At 39.2% G+C, this 23,947-nt stretch overlaps 1 protein-coding gene across 1 annotated transcript in view; it reads left to right on the top strand.

Annotated features, from left to right (window-relative positions):
* The window catches only part of OXR1 (oxidation resistance 1), a 137,658-nt gene that overhangs the window by 62,345 nt on the left and 51,366 nt on the right, over positions 1-23,947 (top strand). Inside the window, exon 3 of the mRNA XM_010006469.1 lies at positions 14,527-14,609. Coding sequence (XP_010004771.1) covers positions 14,527-14,609 — 83 coding nt within the window. The remainder of the gene's footprint in view (positions 1-14,526; positions 14,610-23,947) is intronic.

Genomic DNA, 23,947 nt, shown 5'->3' on the forward strand with positions numbered 1-23,947 from the left:
CCGGGGGCCCGCGCGGGGCGCCCCGCGGCGTTCTCGGGGGGAGGAGGCGGCAGCAGACGAAGGGAGGGCCGGGACAGGGGCCACAGCCCGCCCGCTGCCTCCTGAGCCGGCTGCGCCGTGGGGTTCGCACCAGCGGGCAGGTCTAGTCACAGAAAACTTCCTTCTTGCTGCACGTGTTCCTGATTTCAGCGACAGGGCTGCTACATCTACTTGCGTTCCCCTCGCACACACACACGCTTTCTTGGGGCTTTCATTGACCGGAGTGTGGGACCGGCTGGAGGACAAGTTCCTTGGTGTGAAATCTCCTTTGTGCACATGGTGATTTCTGCCTCTCGTGTGCTTCTGAGGAACAGGCAGTAGTACTTCGGAAGTTTGGGTTGGTGATGGTAAGGGCAGAAGTAGTACTTCTGTCGTTCAGTGGTCAAACAGGTCAAGCAGGAGGCATTAGGTGATGTTTTGTCCTGTGTCTGGGAGTAAGAGACCTTCTTTTGTCATCTCCTTCATGATGTTCTTGGGCTGCAGGTGTGGATATTGTAGCATACTCGTGTGTAGTGAGCAGCCAGATTGGCAAAAAAATGCCATGAAAACTGGAGAAGTGAACAGCAAATGTCAAAGAGGACTTGGCAATATGATTCTAAGGACGTGTTGGAGATTAAAAGCAAACCATGGCGTGGCTACTAAAAGCAGTATGGTCTAAGGTGTGCTTAAACCGTGGAAAGACCATGGAAAGAAAAAGCCATCAAGTTTGTGAAAATATTTTCTGAAAATCTAAAGAGCAGAATACAATGAATAGTAAATATTTTCCTATTTTTAGCTGTGTGTTAAGTGGATGATCTCATGTTTGTTATAGTCTGGTGCATAAGGTTGAAATTGGGCCTCTACTGAAAGGTAATATTAAAGATCATTAAGTTTCTTTGTTACTTTAGGTTGCTTTGAAAGAGTAAAGTAAATGGTTTTTATCAAGGAAAAGGAGGTGTGGTACTTACTGTACTAGGCAAGGCAATAGGAATGCTCATGCAGTGTGTCAGATATAGATCACAGAATGTCCCTGCCTGGAAGAGACCTCCAAGATCATCCAGTCCAGCCCTAGACCGAGCACCACAAGCTCTCTACTAGACCATGTCCCTAAGTACTGAGTCCATATGCCATTTAAATGCATCCAGAGATGGTGATTCCACCACTTCCCTGGGCAGTCTATTCCAACACCTAACAATCATTTCAGTGAAAAAATGCTTCCTAATATCTAACCTAAACCTCCCGCTTTCATTGACCGGAGTGTGGGACCGGCTGGAGGACAAGTTCCTTGGTGTGAAATCTCCTTTGTGCACATGGTGGTTTCTGCCTCTCGTGTGCTTCTGAGGAACAGGCAGTAGTACTTCGGAAGTTTGGGTTGGTGATGGTAAGGGCAGAAGTAGTACTTCTGTCGTTCAGTGGTCAAACAGGTCAAGCAGGAGGCATTAGGTGATGTTTTGTCCTGTGTCTGGGAGTAAGAGACCTTCTTTTGTCATCTCCTTCATGATGTTCTTGGGCTGCAGGTGTGGATATTGTAGCATACTCGTGTGTAGTGAGCAGCCAGATTGGCAAAAAAATGCCATGAAAACTGGAGAAGTGAACAGCAAATGTCAAAGAGGACTTGGCAATATGATTCTAAGGACGTGTTGGAGATTAAAAGCAAACCATGGCGTGGCTACTAAAAGCAGTATGGTCTAAGGTGTGCTTAAACCGTGGAAAGACCATGGAAAGAAAAAGCCATCAAGTTTGTGAAAATATTTTCTGAAAATCTAAAGAGCAGAATACAATGAATAGTAAATATTTTCCTATTTTTAGCTGTGTGTTAAGTGGATGATCTCATGTTTGTTATAGTCTGGTGCATAAGGTTGAAATTGGGCATCTACTGAAAGGTAATATTAAAGATCATTAAGTTTCTTTGTTACTTTAGGTTGCTTTGAAAGAGTAAAGTAAATGGTTTTTATCAAGGAAAAGGAGGTGTGGTACTTACTGTACTAGGCAAGGCAATAGGAATGCTCATGCAGTGTGTCAGATATAGATCACAGAATGTCCCTGCCTGGAAGAGACCTCCAAGATCATCCAGTCCAGCCCTAGACCGAGCACCACAAGCTCTCTACTAGACCATGTCCCTAAGTACTGAGTACATATGCCATTTAAATGCATCCAGAGATGGTGATTCCACCACTTCCCTGGGCAGTCTATTCCAACACCTAACAATCATTTCAGTGAAAAAATGCTTCCTAATATCTAACCTAAACCTCCCTTGGTGCAGCTTGCATCCATTCCCTTTGACCCTATCACAGTCACCAGGGAGAACAGGCCGTCCCTCTCATTGCTCCAGCCTCCTTTCAGGAAGTTGTGAAGAGCAGTGAGGTGACAAGCAATGTGTCCCTGTCTTTTGAGGCATGTAGGAAGAGAAAGAACAATTTGTTTTGCAGAAGTGAGATGAAGTATCTTGAATAAGTCCTCAAAAACCTGTTAAGAGGATTGTTGACAAGTATTACCTATACACTTCTTCAGAAGCAAAACATCTGTAAAGCTCCTTAGGATCTTCTGCTTTCAACTGTTAATCTAAAGCATCTCCTGTGATACATGATTTCTTGTATGGAGAAGCTCTCTATGACTGTTCTGCTCTTGCTCTTAGACAAAGCATTAGCCTAGATTGCTTTACATAGTGTTTTGTTTTTCCTAGCTCGAAGCAGGAAGTGTATTTCCTCAGATACTTCCATAAGCTAATTCTTAACATTTGTGTTAATTAAAAGTCACTGCATTTCTGCATTGTGGGTTGGGTTTCTGTGTATATTTTCTTGTGCTAGTTTGACAGAACCATACTTTGGGTTTTCCCTCGCCTAAGCAAAGCACACTGCGAGGCAGTTAGATCCTGGCCCTCCCATGCTGACTTCTCCTTCATGGGATTTTTTCGAGTTACAGACAGAAACCAGTGCTTGTGACAGTAGCATTCTTTTTCTGGCAAACGTTTTGCTGGCCTTCACAAATCAATGCAGTGCCCTGGTGATGGTTGCTGAGGAAGCTGTAACAATGATTACAACACTTCAGTGGAAATCCAGCCTCTGTTTCAATTAGAAGTGGGTCATCTTAAACCTTAATGGCAAATTCTCACTACTCCAAATGTTCAGTCTCTATATGCGATGTTCTGGATCTCAGCCTACCTATTACTTTAGGTTTTTTCCCCACTTAGAACTTTCAGAAAGGTCTTCCCAGTGTTCAGTTTCTTTCCATGATTCAGTTGTGACTACACATTACTTGTTAAAACAATAGTTCTTCATGAATGCCTTAAAACTCTGTTCTCACATTTCCAAAACAAATAACTTTCTACAATAAAGTATTTCAATTTTATTCATGTACTATTAGTAAATTTACATTTACTGTTTACTTTCTTGTGTTTGTAAGCAATTGAACAGTTTCACTATAGGGTTTCCAAGCTCAAGGAGGCAAATCTGGTCAAATGCTGTACCTTAAATCACTGTACTGAGCCTATGCTCTTCTTTGGGTACATGCAGAAGAGTTTGTAGGATTTCTTAGTAGGGAGAAAAGAGACACTGGGAGACTGAGTAGTGCCATTGAAAGCTATAAACCTGTTTAACCAGTTTACATTGTTTGGGTCAGCAGCCAAGTCAGTGAAATAACTTTAGGAAGGTATTTTGTCATTTAATGATTGTGGTGGAGGATAAAAAATGTGAGAAGAACCAGAAATTCTACAGAAAACATCTGGCTTTCCTAAAGGTGCTATCAATAGTTTCAGAGCATAAAATCCAAAAAAAAAAAAAAAAAAAAGCCCTTTTGGCCTCTGAAGATAGTCTGTTGGTAATTTCTAGAAAGAGCTAGTGTGTATATATTCAAGGTCTGGCTTTACTAGGAACTTTAGAACAGAATGTAGCTTTCTTCTTTACTGGTACATATTGTAGGTGTTAACATCTTGAAGTTGTATGCATTTTAATTTCTTTAAGATGCAACTTAGATGTTATGGGGAATGTGTGATTAAGGATTATCTTTACTGCAGATTTACTAGAATGTTCAGTTTCATTTGAGTCTCATTTCTGCAAACTTCTTAAATGAGTCAACAGCATGTCTTACAGTTTACTACGCTGTTTGTTTGCTTTGTCTGCTGTGTAAGGAGGAGTGTGGCCAGCAAAGTAAGGGACATGGTTTTGCTTCTTTTCTGTGGCACTGGTTAGGCTGGAAGTTGAATATACTCTTTGGTTTGGTTCAGGTACAGCCAGCATATTTAGGGGCATAGGGCATATGACCTTTCATGAGGTATTGGGGGAGCTAGCCTTTAGTTTTGTGAAGAGGAGACTGTGGTAAATTAGAGGCAATCTAATAATGACCTACATAGAATCACATCTACCTAAAGGGACACACTCTTCTCATTAGTAAGAGATAAGAAAAGAAGGGGCAGCAGCCATGAATTTTGGCTTGGGAGGTTCCAATTGGACAATGGGGAAAAAACTGCACAAGGAAGGTGGTCCATCACTGAGGCAGGTTACAGTTTCAAGCTGATTTAGTTTGATGTTGACCATATTCCAGGTTCAAAGTAGAGGCTGGAGGAGGTGTACTCTAGAGTTTTCTTCCAGGTAGCACTTTGATTCTGTGATGATATACTTCCATACCTGGAGTTTTCGTGCTTCTTCCCTCTTAGATGCTTTTACCTTGCTTCTGTATCCTCACTTCATGGAGGGAGAAGATAACACTGCACGGGCAGTGTTGTTATCCTGCAACATGTCTCATTAAGTATAGAAGCTAAAGACATGAAAATCAGTCATTCAGAACTCCTTGTTCCGAGAATCTTCTTAACGAGTCTGTCAGGGAAGTTGTTGTAGCTGCTGCCTGTGAAAAGATTTTGCTTTCATTGTACTCCCTTGGACTCAACTTGGTGGTTTGTTTCTGGACCATGTGGCCTGTAGGTTTATCTGCATTTTTTAAAGATGGTAAGATGACCATGCACAGTATATCTAGTAAGCCGTATAGCCTGTCATTCCTCTGTACTATAGTGAAGGTACATTAGAAAGATAAATGTGCAGGGCCAAGTTATAGTATGTTTGTCAAGTCCTGCTGTAAAAGTTAATACCTTCCTTTCTGAAAACATGTCTCAGATAAAGCAGACATCAGAATAATACAGGTTATGTTCTCACTTCCTGATTCACTACTTCACTTTTAAGGCATAAACTTTAACAGGTGTATGACAAAGTATGAGAGAGGTTTCAAACTGGGGAGGGACAATTATGCAAGCTTTCTTGTACATGCTGTTCTGGATTTAGTGCATGTGAAATGTACCAGCACCCTTTACAAAGACACTAATGCTTCGCTTTCATGTCTGAAAATACTTCAGTTGGTACAGGCATAAGAAGCAAATGTGATCTTGGAATGTATCAGGCTGGTGACTCAGTCATCTTATGATATGTTAATGTATGCAAAATCTCTTCTTCTAACTTACGTGCTACTAGCGCTTAGGAATTCTTGACAATTCCTTAGGTATGTGATGTTAAATGGTCTTTTACTTCATTATATGCTTTGTGTGACTACATCTTGCCCTGCTGTTTTTCTTTGAGCTTTGGGGCTGCAGAAGTCCTTATGTGTCCTTCTGCCCAGCCTTTGCTGTTGGTTGTGCTTTCGAGTTTGTTTGCTGATGTGCTGGTGAGCTGTTTTAAAAACTAGTCTATTGGGAGCTCATTAATGTACCCCTCCATTCTGCTAGTTTCTATTCAACTTACTCTTTTAGTGATTTTTTTTTTTTTTACAAATTTGCAATTCTTGGTCTATTTTTTTACATTTCAAGAGGTGCATCAAATGTTTCACTGAAGTTCAATTTGTCTCTTTCAGTCATCTGCTAGATTATTGTCTAAGTACAGTTTATTCTAGTACTTTGGTATCCTTTGACTATATTGCTTTTTTTTTTTACTGTGTCATGTTGGACTTTTGTCTTAATTTTTCTGGTTAATATTCTTACTACCTGTATGAATAATACCTTTCTGTTCATCACTAAGCAGCACATCTTGCTGTGTTATGTGTATGGATGTTCCTCTAGCTTGGTTTGGTAGTCACCTCGTGCATTTGCATTCCCTGCCAGAAAAATTTGTGAGGAATAGTTACAAATAAATCAAATTGCAAGCAAGGCTATTTAATTCTGCTTCAAGTAGGGAAGGTTATGACTTCAGGCTACGTTTCTCAGTGCTTTATCCAACTGGGCCATGAAAATGTCCAAGAATGGAAACTCCGCAACTGCTCTGGACAATTACATTTTTACCTTTTATCTAGTCAGAAGCTGTCCTGTTTGTCCATTATGTCTATTGTCTTTTGTTCTTCCTTTATCCATCACTGAGGAGCCTGGCTCTATCATCTTGACACCTGTGGGGAAGTTATCTAGAAGGCACAGGAAGGCTGCTGTTACAGTCCTTCAAACTCCTCTCTCCTTCAGCTCTTGTTAGCTTAACCTCTCTTGCAGCCCCTGACTAGCTTGGTGCCACTTCACTGAAATAGTTTTGATTTATCGATGCCTTTCTTGTGTTGAAAGGGACTGCGAAGGAGAAGGACAGGGACAGTATAGCCAGTATTCCAAAAGCAATGAGTGCCAAGTTAAGGAGAATAGTTGCTTCTGTGTGGTGTTCTGTCTGCTGGCTATGCGCCTTTTAATACAGCTGAAGATGCTGTTGGGCCTCCTTGTTGCCAGGGCACACTGCTGGCTGCTGTTCAGCTTGCTGCCTACCAAGACCTCAGGGTTTTTTCCAGCAGAACTGCTCCCTGGCTGGGCAGTGCCAGGCTGAACTTGCTGTACAGAGGACTGTTGTCCTGTTACATTTCATAAGGTTCCTGTCAGCTTTTCCCACGAGCCTGTTCAGGTCCTTCTGAATGGCAGAGGTGCCTTCAAGTATGTTGACTGGTCCCCCCAGTTCAATGTCATTTGCAAAACTAATGCAATAAACTTACACAACCAGAAGTTTACTGAAGTACTGAATGTAACTTGACATACACAGTAGACCTGTTTGCATGTTAGCAGAGCACTTGTAGTACACAAAGCTGGTGCATCATTAGTATAAGCTGACTGAACTCTTAGAAAAACTAGGCTTAAGTGTGGTAAGGCAAAGTGTAAATTCTGAAAGATGTCTAAGAATAACTTGATATGACCTTGATGGTCATATTGCTTATGTGGTATTGTGTAGATATACAACTAAATTAGTGTAAATATCTTAAAGAGGTAGACAGTAATCAAGTGGAAAAGTTGACTTCCTTTTCAGCCTCAGTAAAGCAGTCATGATTTTTACAAGTTTTCATTAATATATGGATTTGGTCTGCAGAGGTGTTGTACAGTAGGTGGGGATTGCAGTTAGGTAGACTCTACTGTATTACACTGTACACATATTTCAGATGGAACAGGGAAGGAACCTTAGTGTTGTTAACACGTACTGTGGCATAGTATGAAGATTTGTTGAAGCTTTTCTATTTACCTTAAATATGAATGTGAAAAGAGGAGAGCCTGTGTGATGCACATACCAGGTGTGTCTTGCATGGAACTGGCTTTATGTGTCCTAGGCATTTGGAGAGGTGGCTTGCCTTAAATTTTTCTATTGAATTGCTTTTCATCCTGAAATCATGCATTTAATTATTTCTGTCTAAGTACTGTGCAGCTAACTGAATAGCAGAGGGTCATGTGTTAAGGGTATCAAAAAATGAACTTGAATCAGTGCTGAATCTGTGTTGCAGGAAAAAGGTATTTTGATGTCTTAGAAGTGCTGATGCAGCATTAACAAGGTGTTGGGTGCATTTAGTTTGGGCGTTTGCTGGAGAAAAGCATGAATGTGAATCATTCAAATTCAAAAGAATCATGTGGAGAGCAGTGACAAGGATCAAGAGTTTTGAGAGAGTAACTTACCAGGAAAGAGTAAATCATAGAGTAAGCAGGAATTGCTTAGCAAGAGGAGACTAAAAGAAGCTTTGTTCATGGCATTGCCTTTGTCTGATAAAGCTACCATTTTGGCAAGAAATCTGCAGGCTACTAGCATCTTGTAGGCTTCTAATTAGGGCTTCTTTGTTTCTAAAATAACTGAAAATAATATTCCAGTAGTTAGCATAAGTTTATCTAACTGCAGGAATGGGAGAACAGTCAATGAGACAGTTGCTCTACTCAGATGTAGACCTTGTTGTTAGGAACCCCAAGTCACCAAGCCTTATGAAATATTAAGATTTCCTACTTCAATATTTTAGTTAGATTATAAGGATCTAATTGTTACAGAGCAGAACTAATCTAATAATGATGTAGTAACTGTGCTTCCTCTGTTTAGTCAATTAGAAAGTTGTTTCATGTATTGCTAAATATCATTTATTGGAGAGTATTTCAAAGACTGCTTTTCCTTACTTTCTTTTGATTCAGTTTTAAGATCTTGTGAAAAATTGTGTCTTAGACAAGCATTTAACAAGGCTGCCACCTCTGCCTTTTTCTTAAATACATGTAAATCTAATGCTTAACCTGCAGTTCTTGGGATGGGGGATGAATCATATTTTTCTCATCTTGATTGTTATAAGCTTAGTTATTAATTGTAAACAGTTTGCATTAATTGTTGATTTGCTTTATCTGAAGAGATACTTGTTTGGTTTACCAGTTTATTCCTCTGAAAAAATGATCTTTGATTTCTGTTAACACAGAAATGAATAGAAAATCAGCAGCTGAGAAACACTGCAAGTTATTTGAGATTTAAGCTTATGCTGAAAAACAGTAGGGTGAAGGAAAAATTACATTTTCCTCTCTGCAGAGCTTGAAGGTACTCCTGAGCAGTTCTTACCATGTTACTCCGTACAAATTCTGAGTTCTCTTTACCAGCTCTTATTGCCAGAAGTCCAAAGGATGTACTAGAAGCATCAGCAAAAAGATAATCAAAGGTCTACAGTTCAGCTTGCACACTAAGAAATGAGAAGTGTCATTCTTGCCGGTTCAATTTGAACTAGCGATATCACGGGAATATTTTCAGTCGATCGATATTCAGTGACACAGGGCCATACAGAGCCAGTTGGTAGAACGTCCTCTATAGATGTTGAAATTTAACTTCAGTTTTCCTGAAACTTCAGTTGAATAATGCCACCAACTATTATATATTTTAAGGTCAAAGCTGCCTTACTGGAACTGTGTTCCTAAAACATAATGTTAAATTTTTATTTTTTTTTTTCTTTTTGGAACAGTAAGTCCTTCTCTCTGGCTATGTTGATGATCATATGTAATCATTCTTATGGTACAGTTATCTAATCTAAAGTTTTTTGATTCATGCATTCAGGCTAAATATTGGTCTGGTGTCATTTTCAACACTGCTTTCTGCATCTTTCTAGTTCTGGTCTTTTAAATCCTGCACAGCTGAAATATTTTCTTGTCATTTGTGCATCTAACAGCCACTTTCTCATTTCAGTGTTTGAAGCTACTGTGGTAGCTCAGTCCTGCAAAATAGTAGTTCAAAATTAAAGCATTAACCCTGATATTAGAAAAGGTCTGGTCTTATTTTTGACTAAAATAACATGGGCAGAGATCTGAAAACCTAACATGACAGATTGCCTTTGCAAACAAGTTATTCTTGACTCTTGAGGTTGTGCATAGCGTGGTTGATGGAGTCAAGCTCTTCTTATATCTGTGGTCTGAGGACAGACTTTGATAGTCTCATTGGCTTCCTGCTGGCAGATGAGGTAATGATTGTGTAACCTACCACAGTGAGCTTAGATGCAACAGAGTTATCATCTGGAAAATAAGTAAAATTGAAGGATGAGACTGATTCCTATTTGTGCTGAGGTCTTTTCAGATCATTGCTGCTTATCCCAGCAGTTGTCTGTTTTCACTTGCTTGCTAGAATACTAAGGGCACAAGGATGGCTGCAAGATTTACTTTCCTCTAAAAAAGTAACCTGCTCGTTTGGTGAAAGATAGTTGGAGTCTTTGCACTATGCCATCAGAGAAGTTGAGTTAATGTTTCTGCTAGTCTGACCTATTTTCACAATTGAAATAGCTCCTGGTTTTGTTTCTAAGATGTTAGGGCAAAATGGACAGGTTCTGTATGAGCAGACAGCTCAGGCACTTGGGCTGTGGGCAGAGGTGTGGATTTTCATAGCCGTGCCAGGTGCTTGGCCAGCTGGGCTGTCAGTGCACACATAGCTTAGTGCTGCCTGCCCCCATCTCCTCTTGACTTGAGGGACTTCGGTCACAGCAGGTTATGAAACACTGGAATCCTTTATCTATGTAGTAAGGGGGAAATAATGCTATTGTAAAGGGAAGGAATGATTGTGGGCATTGATGGAAAGGGTAGGAATTACTGACTTAGGTATGGGAGGAGATGACACAAAAAAAACCTAGATAAAATCACAGGTGGCTCGAACAGGGACCTTCCTTCCCTACTTCTGCCTCTCGTTTGTTCTTGTTTCTCTGACGTTACCTCAAGTCTAAAACTTCTGGCCTGAAGAACAAATAGCTTTCCTTTTTCATTTGGCCTAAAGAACAGAAGTGGTTATTTGCGTAAGCCTTGATTCTACTCTTCAGTTACTGGAGAAAGAGAGAAGATAACGACATCTTGAGTGGCATCTGCAAACTCTTTAGACACTTTTACATGGACTATTAAGAATAAAAAGGAAATCTATATTTTGGTTAGGAAATAAACCAGAGCCAACATTGAGCTATATAAAAATGAAGCATGTGTTTGTAGTGTGGGGCTTCTTTATTTCTACTTAATGGGTGGGGGACAGATATGGGAACAGCAGAAGATGATATTTCTTCTACAATATGAGTGCTCCCAGTTTAGATTATTAAGACGTGTATGGGGGGGATCCTGAGTGAGATCAGTCTTTGTTCAGCTGCATCCTTTGACTTTTGCTGGTTCAGTATTTGAACCAGACTGCTTTTGAAACAAAAATATTAGGCTGCTGGAAAAGCTTTGATGTGGGGTGAAAAGTTTGGAACATTGTCAGTCAAGCAGCTGTTCGAGTTCTTCAGTAGCTTGCTGAGAATGCACCTGTTGTGTTGCAAGGTCAGGTAGAAACTTGGGTAACAAAATATTTTACCTGAAAGAGGAGAATGTTGGGTACTGTTAAGTCAACACATGAACTTCTGGTTTAGTTTCTTCATTGAGTTGGCTTAATTTTCCTTAGACACATTTGTAGTGTCTTAAAAACTGTTACTATATAATCAGAAATAAAGGTTCTTTTTAGGTAACTTTCTAAAAGCTGTAGTTAATGAGGGGAGAAATACCTTTTAATGTATTGAATGAAATTCTTGTTTCTCTGACGTTACCTCAAGTCTAAAACTTCTGGCCTGAAGAACAAATAGCTTTCCTTTTTCATTTGGCCTAAAGAACAGAAGTGGTTATTTGCGTAAGCCTTGATTCTACTCTTCAGTTACTGGAGAAAGAGAGAAGATAACGACATCTTGAGTGGCATCTGCAAACTCTTTAGACACTTTTACATGGACTATTAAGAATAAAAAGGAAATCTATATTTTGGTTAGGAAATAAACCAGAGCCAACATTGAGCTATATAAAAATGAAGCATGTGTTTGTAGTGTGGGGCTTCTTTATTTCTACTTAATGGGTGGGGGACAGATATGGGAACAGCAGAAGATTTTAGATTATTAAGACGTGTATGGGGGGGATCCTGAGTGAGATCAGTCTTTGTTCAGCTGCATCCTTTGACTTTTGCTGGTTCAGTATTTGAACCAGACTGCTTTTGAAACAAAAATATTAGGCTGCTGGAAAAGCTTTGATGTGGGGTGAAAAGTTTGGAACATTGTCAGTCAAGCAGCTGTTCGAGTTCTTCAGTAGCTTGCTGAGAATGCACCTGTTGTGTTGCAAGGTCAGGTAGAAACTTGGGTAACAAAATATTTTACCTGAAAGAGGAGAATGTTGGGTACTGTTAAGTCAACACATGAACTTCTGGTTTAGTTTCTTCATTGAGTTGGCTTAATTTTCCTTAGACACATTTGTAGTGTCTTAAAAACTGTTACTATATAATCAGAAATAAAGGTTCTTTTTAGGTAACTTTCTAAAAGCTGTAGTTAATGAGGGGAGAAATACCTTTTAATGTATTGAATGAAAATAGCAGGATGCAGAATTAACATCTAGATGTTCAGAATTTCCAGAACATTTATAAAAGTAGGCTTATGGTCTTTACTGTCATTCATAGGTATGAAAACTTACCATAATGAATACCATCTATAGTTAAATTTTCATCTTGTAGGTATGGGAACATTCTCTCTCTGACTTTATTCAATGTATTAAAGAAGTAAAAGTTGTCCAGTGTTTATTTCCATATTATATAATAAAACACGCCAGGGGAGTACTTATGTTGAATCTGCTAGAAATCACTTGTTGTCCTCTGCAGCTTGCCCTGTTGTCACAAAATGAGTGGAATGTACCTCTGTCAAAAGAGAGAATTAGCAGTATGTTTCAACAATATATTTTATTGATAACTAAGCTCAACAGTAAATGCAGTAGTGGTTTAACAATATTTGATGGCAAGGTACACTTGATTCATTACTATATTGAGTTAGACTGGATTTAGAATGATTCACACAGAGACAAGAGATGCAGAATGGTGAGGGAGACCCTCCTGTTGAGTCATGAGGTTCAGAATGGATCCTCTTGCTTTCTAAGCTCCTAATGGAACTTAGGAGGAGCTAGATCAGTCTTAGTCTCAGATTTGGTCAATGGTTTGTCTAATGGAATTATCCATACAAGTTTTTTAATAATATTTAATGGCTCCATGCATTACTGATGTTTCATTACTAGTAATTCAGCATACTATCAGTCACTTACCAAAGATCTGCTGTTGGCAAAAGCTGTCTGTGGCTGGTCCCAGATCAAGGAGATAAATCACCACCAAGCAAACACCCTGCCTAGCAGGGGGAGCTCAAAGGCCAGCTGGCTTAGGCTCTCATGTTTATGGAATAAAGTGGTTGGCTTGTAGTCAAATTGCATAAACTGGGAATAGTGCACATGAGATTCCTTGTACCCACATCTTTATTTGTTCCTTGATAAATGAGTCTTGGAAAAGCTCCCTCCTGTTCATGTGTCAGTCACATGATCGGTGTTCCAAGCTCTTATGCATTGATGACTGTATTCCTTTATGGCTTTCCTAGAGGAGTTCTTGGCCTGGTTATGGCTCAGGCCTTTACCTCCTTTAGTGACTGAACTGAACTAGTGTTAACTTGGTTTAGGGGTCTAGCTCATCCATAACGCCTATATAGTAAATGTAAGATATTTGCTAAGTAGTTTATTATTTTCTGTTTGTTTCTTATTTTTTGGCACACACCACGTGTGTGATTTGTTGGGTTTTTCCCCTCTCATATCTTGATAATTTCAACTATCCATGTAGAAATTTATGAAGGGATATAAAAAATTTGTGCAATTATTTGTCAGGTTTTGAGTGTTGCAGAGAGAATACTGAGTAATAAAGCACGGAAGTTGCTGTCCCTTTATGGCAAGCTTCCTCAGTACCTTAGATGAGGCTTAAATTGCAGTACAGTAAGTTTTCTAAATCTAGCTGTGCTAAAATATTTTAGAAAAACATTTGTAAGATTTTTTTTCTTCAATTTGGTTTTAAATATTGGAATATTCAGTTATTGTAACAGAACTTATCCCATCAAAATGGGGGTATAGCTAATCCCAAGGTAGCATGAGAACATACATAATTTACGTATTTTGTGCTCCTTAGTAGCAGATATTTAGCTGTTGAAAGTGGAGATCTTGTGACAGAGATCTAACTTAAGAGATTAATCTCAAAAAGTGCGTTAAAAAAGCAATTTTTCTGAAGATGTAGAATTAAATGCATTCTGTTTTATTATGTAAGTATGCTGTTGCATTGTGTGTATCATAAATATCAAGCCAATTAGTATAAAAAACTAAAGTATGCTTCAGCTACAAATTGTTATTGATTTACCCTATGGAGTGGTCATCAAAATACAATGCCCCAATAAAAACAGCAGTTTTTAACTTTTCCTACTTAATTAGATTTTTTTAATGTACAGCCTGTATATATTTGCTACAGACAGAGTAATTATGAAGTTAAACACTAATGATATGAGTTTATTAAAAAAGTTGTAAATACTCTGTACTTATCAAACAGTGACAAAAAATCCCAACTGATTAGATGGAACATACACCAACTCTAGATCATCCTCCCTCTAGACAAAACCAGACTGGGTACAACATACAATCAATTAAACAGTAGTTTCAGAAATGTTGCTTGCCTGATGGGGTCAACCTGCTCCTTCGTTTTCCTTCATTAGTAGCTTCCTGGATAGCAGCAAGTACTTACACTGTTAGTTGATTCCTAGTTATCAATGTTTTATTTGGGGCAAATTCTCAAAGCGTTGCAGAGGAATAAAGTCCCTATCCTAGCAGTCAGCTGTCTGTTAGAGGCACTGGGAGCAAGCTGTGTAACTGGTGAATTAGATGTCTGCCCACGGGGCTGTAGTCAGCAGGCTGTGACAGTACTGAAAGGAAAATGAATTTAACACGCGCATTGCCTCAATTCTTTTCAGATGCTGGGCAGAAGAAGACCCCAGACAAGAAAGATGGGCGACGAATGTCTTTTCAAAAGCCTAAGGGGACACTTGAGTATTCTGTAAGTTACTGCTTTATTGTTATTGCATGAATGTCATTGCATTGCAACTGCAGACTTAAAGTTTCATTACAAAATATAAATGAAACAGTAATGTGGATTATCTGTAATATTAGAATTCTGTGTATCTGATAGCTTATTTTGGCAGGAATTAACTCAGGAGTTAGCTTGTAGTATATCAGTAATGCTTTCTCTTTTTTTTTTTTAAGTTGTTTATGTTTTGGTTTGTTTTCTTAAAAAAAAAAAAAAACACCTCCAAGCTAATCAATCCATTGGCTGGTTTGCTTTTAGGTAACTAGTTACAAATGGTAAATAACAATAACAAAACCATATGCAAGTTCCCTGCTTTTAGCTTTATTAATGAAGTGTTGAAATCAGGAGCAATAACAGAAGTTGAGGAGGGAAGATACATCTTGATACTGACCTTCTGGTGTTCTCCTGATAATTTTCATAGATCTTTACCTTTTACTGTACAGATCTGATTCTGCAGCAGTATCTGAAAATGGAGCCTTCTCTGCCTGTTCTGTTCTTGAAATGACCCTCAAACTGTGCTGCAGTCAGCTTTTCACATTTGTGGTTACTAAGGGAAACAGAAGTGAGAAGTATCTGTCTTATGTTATATACTGGAAATATAATTAAGCCTATACATAATGCTTATAGAGTTAACGTTAAAACAGGGAAAGTCTGTCACAGTTGTCTTTTAATGCTTTTGAAGTAGGACATGATAAAATAAAAATGAAAACTTCTTATAAGCAAGTCTTGACCCCTTGGTGTTCTCTTACTTCAAGAATAAGAGATCTGGGAGAGATTTAACTCTTAATGTTACATTAAGCCAAGCTGTGATGTGGTTTAACTCCTGAGATGGCTGTGGTAGTCATTTGGAGAGAGACAGAGGATGTGTGTATTGGAGCAAGAAGCATTTCGTTAGTGTGGCTTATATTAGGAACTTGAGTATAGCTCTAGCATATACTAAAGATTTTCTTCAAGCTGAAATTCAAAAAACAAATTTCTGCTGCTTAGGTTTTAGCTGCTGAAGAAGGGTAAAGTAAATGTGACTGTTGTTTCTCTTTAACCCCATTTTGTCTGAAATAATTGGAGAAAATGCTCAAATGTATCTCTGTAAAACGGGTTACTCCTCAGACAGTAAATTTCTTGTGTCTTGCCATCCTATGCATACATGTACTGTGTAAGATTCCAGGCAAAGTTAAAGCACAAAGCTTTCATTTTAAAAAAAATTGCTATGTTTGTGTCAAGTTGTCATGTACTTCTGCAGGTCTTTGTTCTCCAGTGAGTAGGGTTTTATTTGCAAAAATTATAAAAAATGAACTAAAAATAAAAAATTTACTTCCTTAATACATACTGAAGTATGCATGACTTCCTTGTGAGTCAAAAAGATGATTCACAAGAATCAAAGCCTTTTTTTGTTTTTCAACTTAGTCTAGCTTCTAAAGGAGCCTATTGCATCTATGGAACATGGTGCATTTTGGTTTCACACATACTGTATTCTCTCTGGTCTTGCTGTACATCTCGCTTGTGAAGTCCTTAACCAGAAGTTCTGAAAACTTGATGTTTGTTTTGTGTCCTGCACGTATGTTTTAATAAATGCACAGATCTAACCTGTAGAAACCACAGTTATGCTCCTTGTAAGATGTTTTGTAACTACTGTGATGATGTGCTACTGTTACTACTTATGACTTTATTACATGTGGAGATTGTTGAGTTTGGTTTCTGTCTTGATCCTACTGTCTCTCCAAACAACAGATGCACAAGGACAAATTTATGTCTGTGTGTTGCGGCTTTGTGAAGTAGTAGGATGAAGGCAGGAGCCACACTTCCCCCTCTCTCCCCAGTATTGTTGAAAAGTTAGTGGGTTGTTTTGCTTGCTGGTTATTTTAAATAATAACTTAATTTTTTAGTTTTCCAGTGGCAGCTGAAAGGGCTTATTTATATTCCTGAAGTCTGGAATGAGGTGGAATCTCACTGATGCTAACTGGGTTTTTAAGGTGAAATAGACTTCCACCAGAGTTTTTTAGAAAATCACATTACCTCTTTGGAGACAAAATACATTTTTTCTCCCAAAGGATAAAGCAAAAAAAGCAGTTAATGTTAAATATGTTAATCTAAAATTCCCAATGCTAAAAAACTTGTGATACATACAGAACAGTAGTTCCAAGTTAGATGTCAAAAGATGTAGTGTTAAGTGAAGGAGGAAAGTCCTAAGCTGCCTCTAAAGGATACAGGAAACTGGTTTATTTTTGCTGTTATTGCTTAGACAGTTAACAGAATTTTTTCTTCACAGTTAACATAATTTCTCATTTTCTGAATGTCAGTCAATAGCTTAGATGCAATTGAAAAGATCTGTTATTTCACAATTCCCAGTTGGTGCTCCAAGCCTTACCCCTTCTGTACATAGCTGATGCACACCAGGGACCTGAGGCTTTAAGGCTCAAGGATCAGGCTCTAAGGATCAACAAAGCAAATCGCTTAAGGTGTATTCTTTAGTCCTTTTCATAGCTGGGAAAATAGCATTTCTACTTTGCTTACTTGACAGAACTTCATTAAATTAACATAGCATTAGAAGTCTTCTGTGTTGAATGTTGTACAGACACATCCAGTGCCTCCCTACAGGTATTGGAAGAGCTAGCTACAAATAAATAAAAGACAACAAGCAGTGTTGACTACTGACCCTCAATGATAAGAGCATATTAGCCTCTGCATGACTTCAACAAAGGCCCTTTAACTTCTCTCAATTTTGAGGAGACATAATTGTGGAAATTTAGTCAGTCTGTTGCACTTGAGGGAGAAAAAAAAACCTACAGAAAAAGCACTTTTTGGTAGTATTGTTTGTTTTCTTTAATTTACAAGTGAGCAATGGAAGCAGATGATCTGGTTCATCACTGTTGGAGGCTCCAGTGGAAGGCTTCCCTTCCCTTGCCTCCCCTGTAAGTCTCTGGAGATCAAAGGTTCTCTTCTCCTGAAATAGCAGATAAGTACTTAATGCACAGAGTATGTTGTCCAAGAAGAGCCTGATTAAGGTCACAGAAGCTATTCAACCTGGAGAAGAGAAGGCTCTGGAGAGACCTTATAGCAGCCTTCCAGTATCTGAAGGGGGCCTACAGGAAAGCTGGGGAGGGGCTTTTCACCAGAGAGGGTAGTGATAGGACAAGGGGTAATGGTTTTAAACTGAAGACTTAGAAGATTTAGATTAGGCATTAGGAAGAAACTGTTCACGATGAGGGTAATAAGGCACTGGAATAGGTTGCCTAGGGAGGTTGTGGAAGCCCCCTCCATGAAGATGTTTAAGGCCAGGTTGGATGAGGCTTTGTGCAGCCTGGTCTAGTGTGAGGTGTTGCTGCTTATAGCTGGGAGGTTGGAGCCTGATGATGTTTAAGGTCCCTTTTGACCTTAAGCATTCTGTGGTTGTATAGTAGACCAGAAGACTGAGTTTTACTTCAGAGTCCACGGTGTTGAACTACCAGTCTTTCTGGCTGTGATCTTTTTGTAGATACTTTATGGCAAGTCCAACATCAGAAAAAGGGATTTTGGACTCTTCATTTCAGTTAGAAACCAGTTGGATGTGTGTACTGAGAGCAAAACTACAGGGGCTTCTTAAGTCAGCTTCTTAAAGCAAAACAAGGATGAATTTTTGATACTTTCTTAGCTCAAGGAGTGTGGGTGGCAAGTGTTTTTTGTGGTGACTGTCAAACAAGTGAAAGTTTTCTGGACTTTGAACCCACATGAATACTTGGAATTTCTTCTTGTAATGACTTCCTGAATATGTTTATTTTCAGAGTAGATAAATGGCATCTACTAATATCTTCTAGAATAACTGGATTTTGCTTTCAGTCTTAGAGTTATTTGGGTAGGGAGTGTTAAATGTTCTTTTCCAGGGGAGCTAGTTTTACTGGTCAAAACAATAGAAAGAGCTTCTTCAAATATGTTGCAGATAGAACACTAGAGGCAATATAGGCCCACTGCTGAATGAGGTGGGTGCCCTGGTAACAGAGGATATAAGAAGGCAGAGGTACTGAATGCCTTCTTTGCCTCTGTCTTTACTCCTGCAGACTCTCCCCAGGAGCCCCAGATCCCTAAAGCCCCAGAAGAAGTCAGGATGAAGGCGGATTTTGCTCTGGTAAATGAGGATTGGGTTAGGGATCAGTTAAGCAATCTGGACATCCATAAATCAATGGGTCCAGATGGAATACATCCATGGGTGCTGAGGGAGCTCTCAGAGGTCATTGCTATGCTACTCTCCATCATCTTTGGTTAGTCGTGGGCAACAGGAGAGGTGCCTGAGGACTGGAGGACAGCAAATGTCCCTCCAGTCTACAAGAAGGGCAAGAAGGAGGACCTGGGTAAGGACAAACCAGTCAGCCTCACCTCCATCCCTGGAAAAGTGATGGAACAACTTGTTCTTGGCACTATCTCTAGGCATATCAAGCATGAGGGGGTCATTAAGAGCAGTCAACATGGTTTTACCAAGGGGAAGTCATGTTTGACCAATCTTACAGCCTTCTGTGAGGAAGTAACTAGGTGGATAGATGATGGTAGAGCGGTAGATGTAGTTTATCTTGATTTCAGTAAAGCATTTGACACTATCAAATTTGACACAGCATCCTCGTAGATAAGCTGAGCAAGTGTGGTCTTGATGGTCAGGTAGTGAGATGGGTCATGAACTGGTTGAAAGGAAGAAGTCAGAGAGTTGTGGTCAATGGGACAGAATCTAGTTGGAGGTCAGTGACTAGTGGAGTCCCTCTGGGGTCAGTACTGGGACTGGTACTGTTCAATATTTTCATCAGCAACCTGGATGAGGGAACAGAGTGTGCCCTCAGCAAGTTTGCTGATGACACTAAACTGGGAGGAGTGGCTGACACACCAGAAGGCTGCCATTCAGCGAGACCTAGACAAGCTGGAGAGTTGGGCATGGAGAAACTTGATGGAATTCAGCAAATGCAAGTGTAGAGTGTTGCATCTGGGGAAATTCTTTCCTGTGAGAGCGACAGAGCACTGGAACAGGCTGCCTAGAGAGGTTGTGGAGTCTCCTTTGCTGGAGACATTCAAAACCCACCTGGACATGTTCCTGTGTGATGTGCTCTAGATGACCCTGCTCTGGCAGGGGCGGTTGGACTAGATGATCTTTCAAGGTCCTTTCCAACCCCTAAGATTCTGTGATTCTGTGAAATATAAGCCTATAAATGCTGGTTAGGCAACTACACACTTAGGAGTGTTTTCTTTTTTCTTGGTTCTTCCTTTTTAAAGCCAATAATTGTGTCCTTGTCTAGCTGTGACTTTTCTCTGAGCGTATTGCTGTCATAGTCTTTCTGCCAGTTTTGGGACATGTTAAATATGTGGATCATAAAGATGACATGTTGTTTTATCTGTTGTATGTTTTATGATGATTACAAGTTCCATTTCCCTGATACTGCATATTATAGAAATTTGACAGTCATAATCTGTTTTTTCTGAAAGTTTGAGTTGTTGTATTCTCTTTCCCCTTTGTCCTTACCCCTTCTTCTAGTCTTCTCATTTCTTTATTTTGTTATTTCTTGTAATATTCTTAAACTATTTTTTCGTTGTTTTCTGGTTTTTGGACAAGTAGTCTTTAAATGCATTTTAAAAAATGTAAATTCTTTCTTTGTGCACTCTGATACATATATATTAAATATATGATTTTTAATGGAAGAATGATTGAACTCCAGTTGTGGAGATGCAATGCAAGTTTATTAAAATACCAGTAGATCATTTGTTTTTAAAGAAGCTTTTAAAATAACTTTGGCTACTCATCTGACAGAAATGAACCACAGTGGTGACTCAGAAGCCATTTGCCTGCTGGTGCACACAAGCACACCTAGCAAACATGAGTATATAAATAGTGTTCTGCAAAAGGAAGGTGCCTACAGGGATGTACCCCTGCTCTAATGGGGACATAATGATTTGAATATTGTTTGATTTGGGATTTTATTGGAAAAGGAAAAAGGAGGGTGTTGATCTTAAGTGGCTCTTTCTGTATCTAGTGATTTGTGTAAAAAAGAATTTTAGCTAACTTAGAATTTTAGACTTATTTGTATATATACGTGTCTAAAGAAGGAAGAAGTTACTAGGTAATAAGGTCTTATATATCCTGTCTCTGCATAAGAGAGCTGATGGCTAGCAGCTTGCTACTCAGTATAGGAAAGCTACTTGCATATTTTAAGACATCCTTTTTCAACAGAAGATACTATACAAAGCAGAGTTGGTGTGTGTTAAGTTGAACGTTGTCCTGGGTAAGCTATTATTTTTTCTTTTTATATTCCATTAATCAGCATATTTCAATCTTTATACTCAACAGAGTATACTGAAGTAAGCAAAGCTAATGTATGATATATATGTATTGAACCACTTCAAGGCACCAAGTGGCCTGTTTGAGACTATTTCACATTGTTTCACTGAAAAAAAATAGTGGTTTCACGTGTCTGGTTGTTGGTTTTCAGAGGTTTACCTGTGTTGGAACAAATCTTGCCATTCTGTTAAAACCAGAAAACGAAGCAATCACTATTCATCATCCCCCTCCCTTCTCAAAGGGGGAATTTTCCCATAAAGATTCAGCATAATGCTTTATATCCAAGTATTTCACTGAAATGCTTAATATTCAGAACAGCATTTAAATAGCTACATGCATAATGTATAGGTAGTTTGTTTCCTAGGAGAGAAGGAATGAGTTTTTGCCCTCTTTCCCAGTATTGAATTGATGGGAGGGGAAATGATGTGGCTGTGGTATGAATTACAGAGATGAGCCAGTGGCTCCTGAGGTGATAGGTGCCAACAGGGAAGCACCAGTGACATGCCTCAAAGGAATTCTAGCCAGTTAGTCAGCGTCATTAGGGGCCCAACTGAAATGCCTCTGTGCAAATGCACGTAGTATGGGTAATAAATAAGAGGAGTTAGAGACGTGTGTACTGGCAGGCTTGTGATCTTATTGACATCACAGAGGTGTGGTGGCATGGTTCCTATGACTGGAGTGTTGAAATGGAGACATGCAGGCCTTTTAGGAAGGACAGGGAGGAGACACAAGGAGGGGGTGTCACCCTTTAAATCAGTGACCAGCTGGAGTACAGTAGCTCCACCTGGGAATGGATGGGGACCAGACTGAGTTTGAGACATGATTAAAGGAGGACAGAGACAGGTCAATATAGTAGGAATCTGCTACAGGCCACCCAACCAGGAAGACTGAGTGGATGAGACACTTTATAGACAGATAGTTGTAGCTTCACATTCACAAGCCTTGGTCTTTAAGGGAAATTTCAGTTACTTTGGTATCTGTTGGAGAGACAACACAGTAAGGTATAAGCAATCCAGGAGAGTCCTGGAATATGTTGATGGTAACTTCCTTCTGCAAGTGACAGAGGAGCAAATGAGAGGAGATGCTGTGCTGGACCTCATTCTTGCCAACAAGGATGGAGGGGCTGAGGGGAATGGAAAGCTCAAGGACCACTTTGTTTGCAGTGACTGTGAAATGGTGGTATTCAAGACCCTTGGGGCAGTGATGAAGGGGACACAGTAAGCTTGAGACCCTGGACGGGAAAGCTGGAGAAGGATTTTTTTACAAGGGCATGTATTCATAGGACGAGGGGGAACAGTTTTAAACTAAAAGAAGGTAGATTTAGATTTCATCTGAGGAGAAAATTCTTTACTGTGAGGGTGATGAGACACTCTTTAAGAGGTTGCCCAGGGAAGCTGTGGATGCCTCCTCCCTGGAAGTGTTCAAGGACAGGTATATAACTACCGAACAGCTAACTGTTGCCCTCCAAGATGTTTGTGTGACCAAACTTTTGAACTAGGCAGTCAGAACTTTACAGTCTGTTTTAGCAAACCTTCTGTGTTACATAGAGCTTCTGTGGAAATACTGCTGTTCCTTGATTTGTTTGCCAGTTTTACTATCTATGTAACAAGTATATATCTGATCAGGTTATGGTCCTGTTTTATTTTCTCCTTTATTAATAATTAAAAGAGGCACATGATAATATTTGCATTTTTTGCTTATTTGTGTGATTGTGCAGTACTGAGTTACTGAGAGGTACTACAATGCTGTCTTTCATACCTAAAATACTAGTAGAGAGATGTTTGCTGCTTTATTTGTATTAATGGCTTTCTCCAAAAATATTTGTAATAATAGAATTAAATATTTGTTCTGAAAAAAGCTAAATGCAATTTCTTTGGCAATACCAATCTCTTTTTATTTAGTGAATCTAGGCACACAAATGCACCTTTACAAAATGATAATGAATTCTATATGAAAAGGAAATTTTTAACTCCTGTGAAACGGAATTACATTACTATCCTAAATTGCCTTCTGTTTTTATTTGTTGAAGTACAACAGCCTTCAAAGTATGTTGTATTTGTAGCACTTTTTTCTTGCATGATAGACTGCTTCTATATTTAAAGTATATAGTTTGCTCCTTTATATCTGTCAGTTATACTGTGTTATTCCTCCACTATCAGCATGTGTCCCCTAACATGACATAATTTTGAAAAGAGTTACGAAAAAACATTTATTTTCTTAAATTCTTTTGGGATGTGTGTTCTGTTTAGTGTTATGTTTTGGAGCGTTTTAAGTGGGAATGTGTTTTGAGAAGCAAGTCTTTATCCTTGTATATACTCCTTTAGCTTTGTGGCCAATAGGAACTCTGTTTGCCAGCTATTCTTGCAATGCAAATAATACCTATTAAAATACTGTACCTTTAATCAGCAGATAATAACTAACACTATAACCTGTAGAAGATACACATTCTTCCACTCTGGCATGTTTGCTGTTTCTGTGAAGAACTGAATGTGCCTTGTTGCATTCTACAACAGCAAAACATATAATGCTTGTTAGTTCTGTGGAACGTACTAATTCAACTGGAACAGTCCATCATCGAGTACAGCAGGAAGCAGATGAGCCCAGTGTCTGTTTTATTACTTGCCTCCACTGCAGTGCAGTTATGGAAATAAAGCATTTTAGTCATTAATTTCCAAACACTGTCTTTTTCTCTGTGACTGTGTAAGCTCAATGTCTACTCTGAGCAAGCAGTACCAAAAGCTCTAAAAACATTTATGCTCCAAGACTTGTCCTTCCCTCTCCTCACCATACTATATTTTTTTTCTGCCCTGATTCAGTCATTCAAGCAGAGGTAGGGATGTCTGCTTGTAAGTCTAGCAACAGTTGACAAGGTTTACACAACATGATGTTCCCACATTTTTGCTACAGAAGTGACTGAAGAGTCTGCTAATGATACCCACTAGCTTTCTCAGAACTGTTGTGTGTAGAACATATGCTATAAAGAAAAATGTGGCTTTGTCTTTCACTTCTTTCCCCCTTTCCC

This window comes from Chaetura pelagica, unplaced genomic scaffold (genome assembly GCF_000747805.2).
Source record: "Chaetura pelagica isolate M959 unplaced genomic scaffold, ChaPel_1.0 scaffold76, whole genome shotgun sequence".
NCBI classification, from domain to species: domain Eukaryota; kingdom Metazoa; phylum Chordata; class Aves; order Apodiformes; family Apodidae; genus Chaetura; species Chaetura pelagica.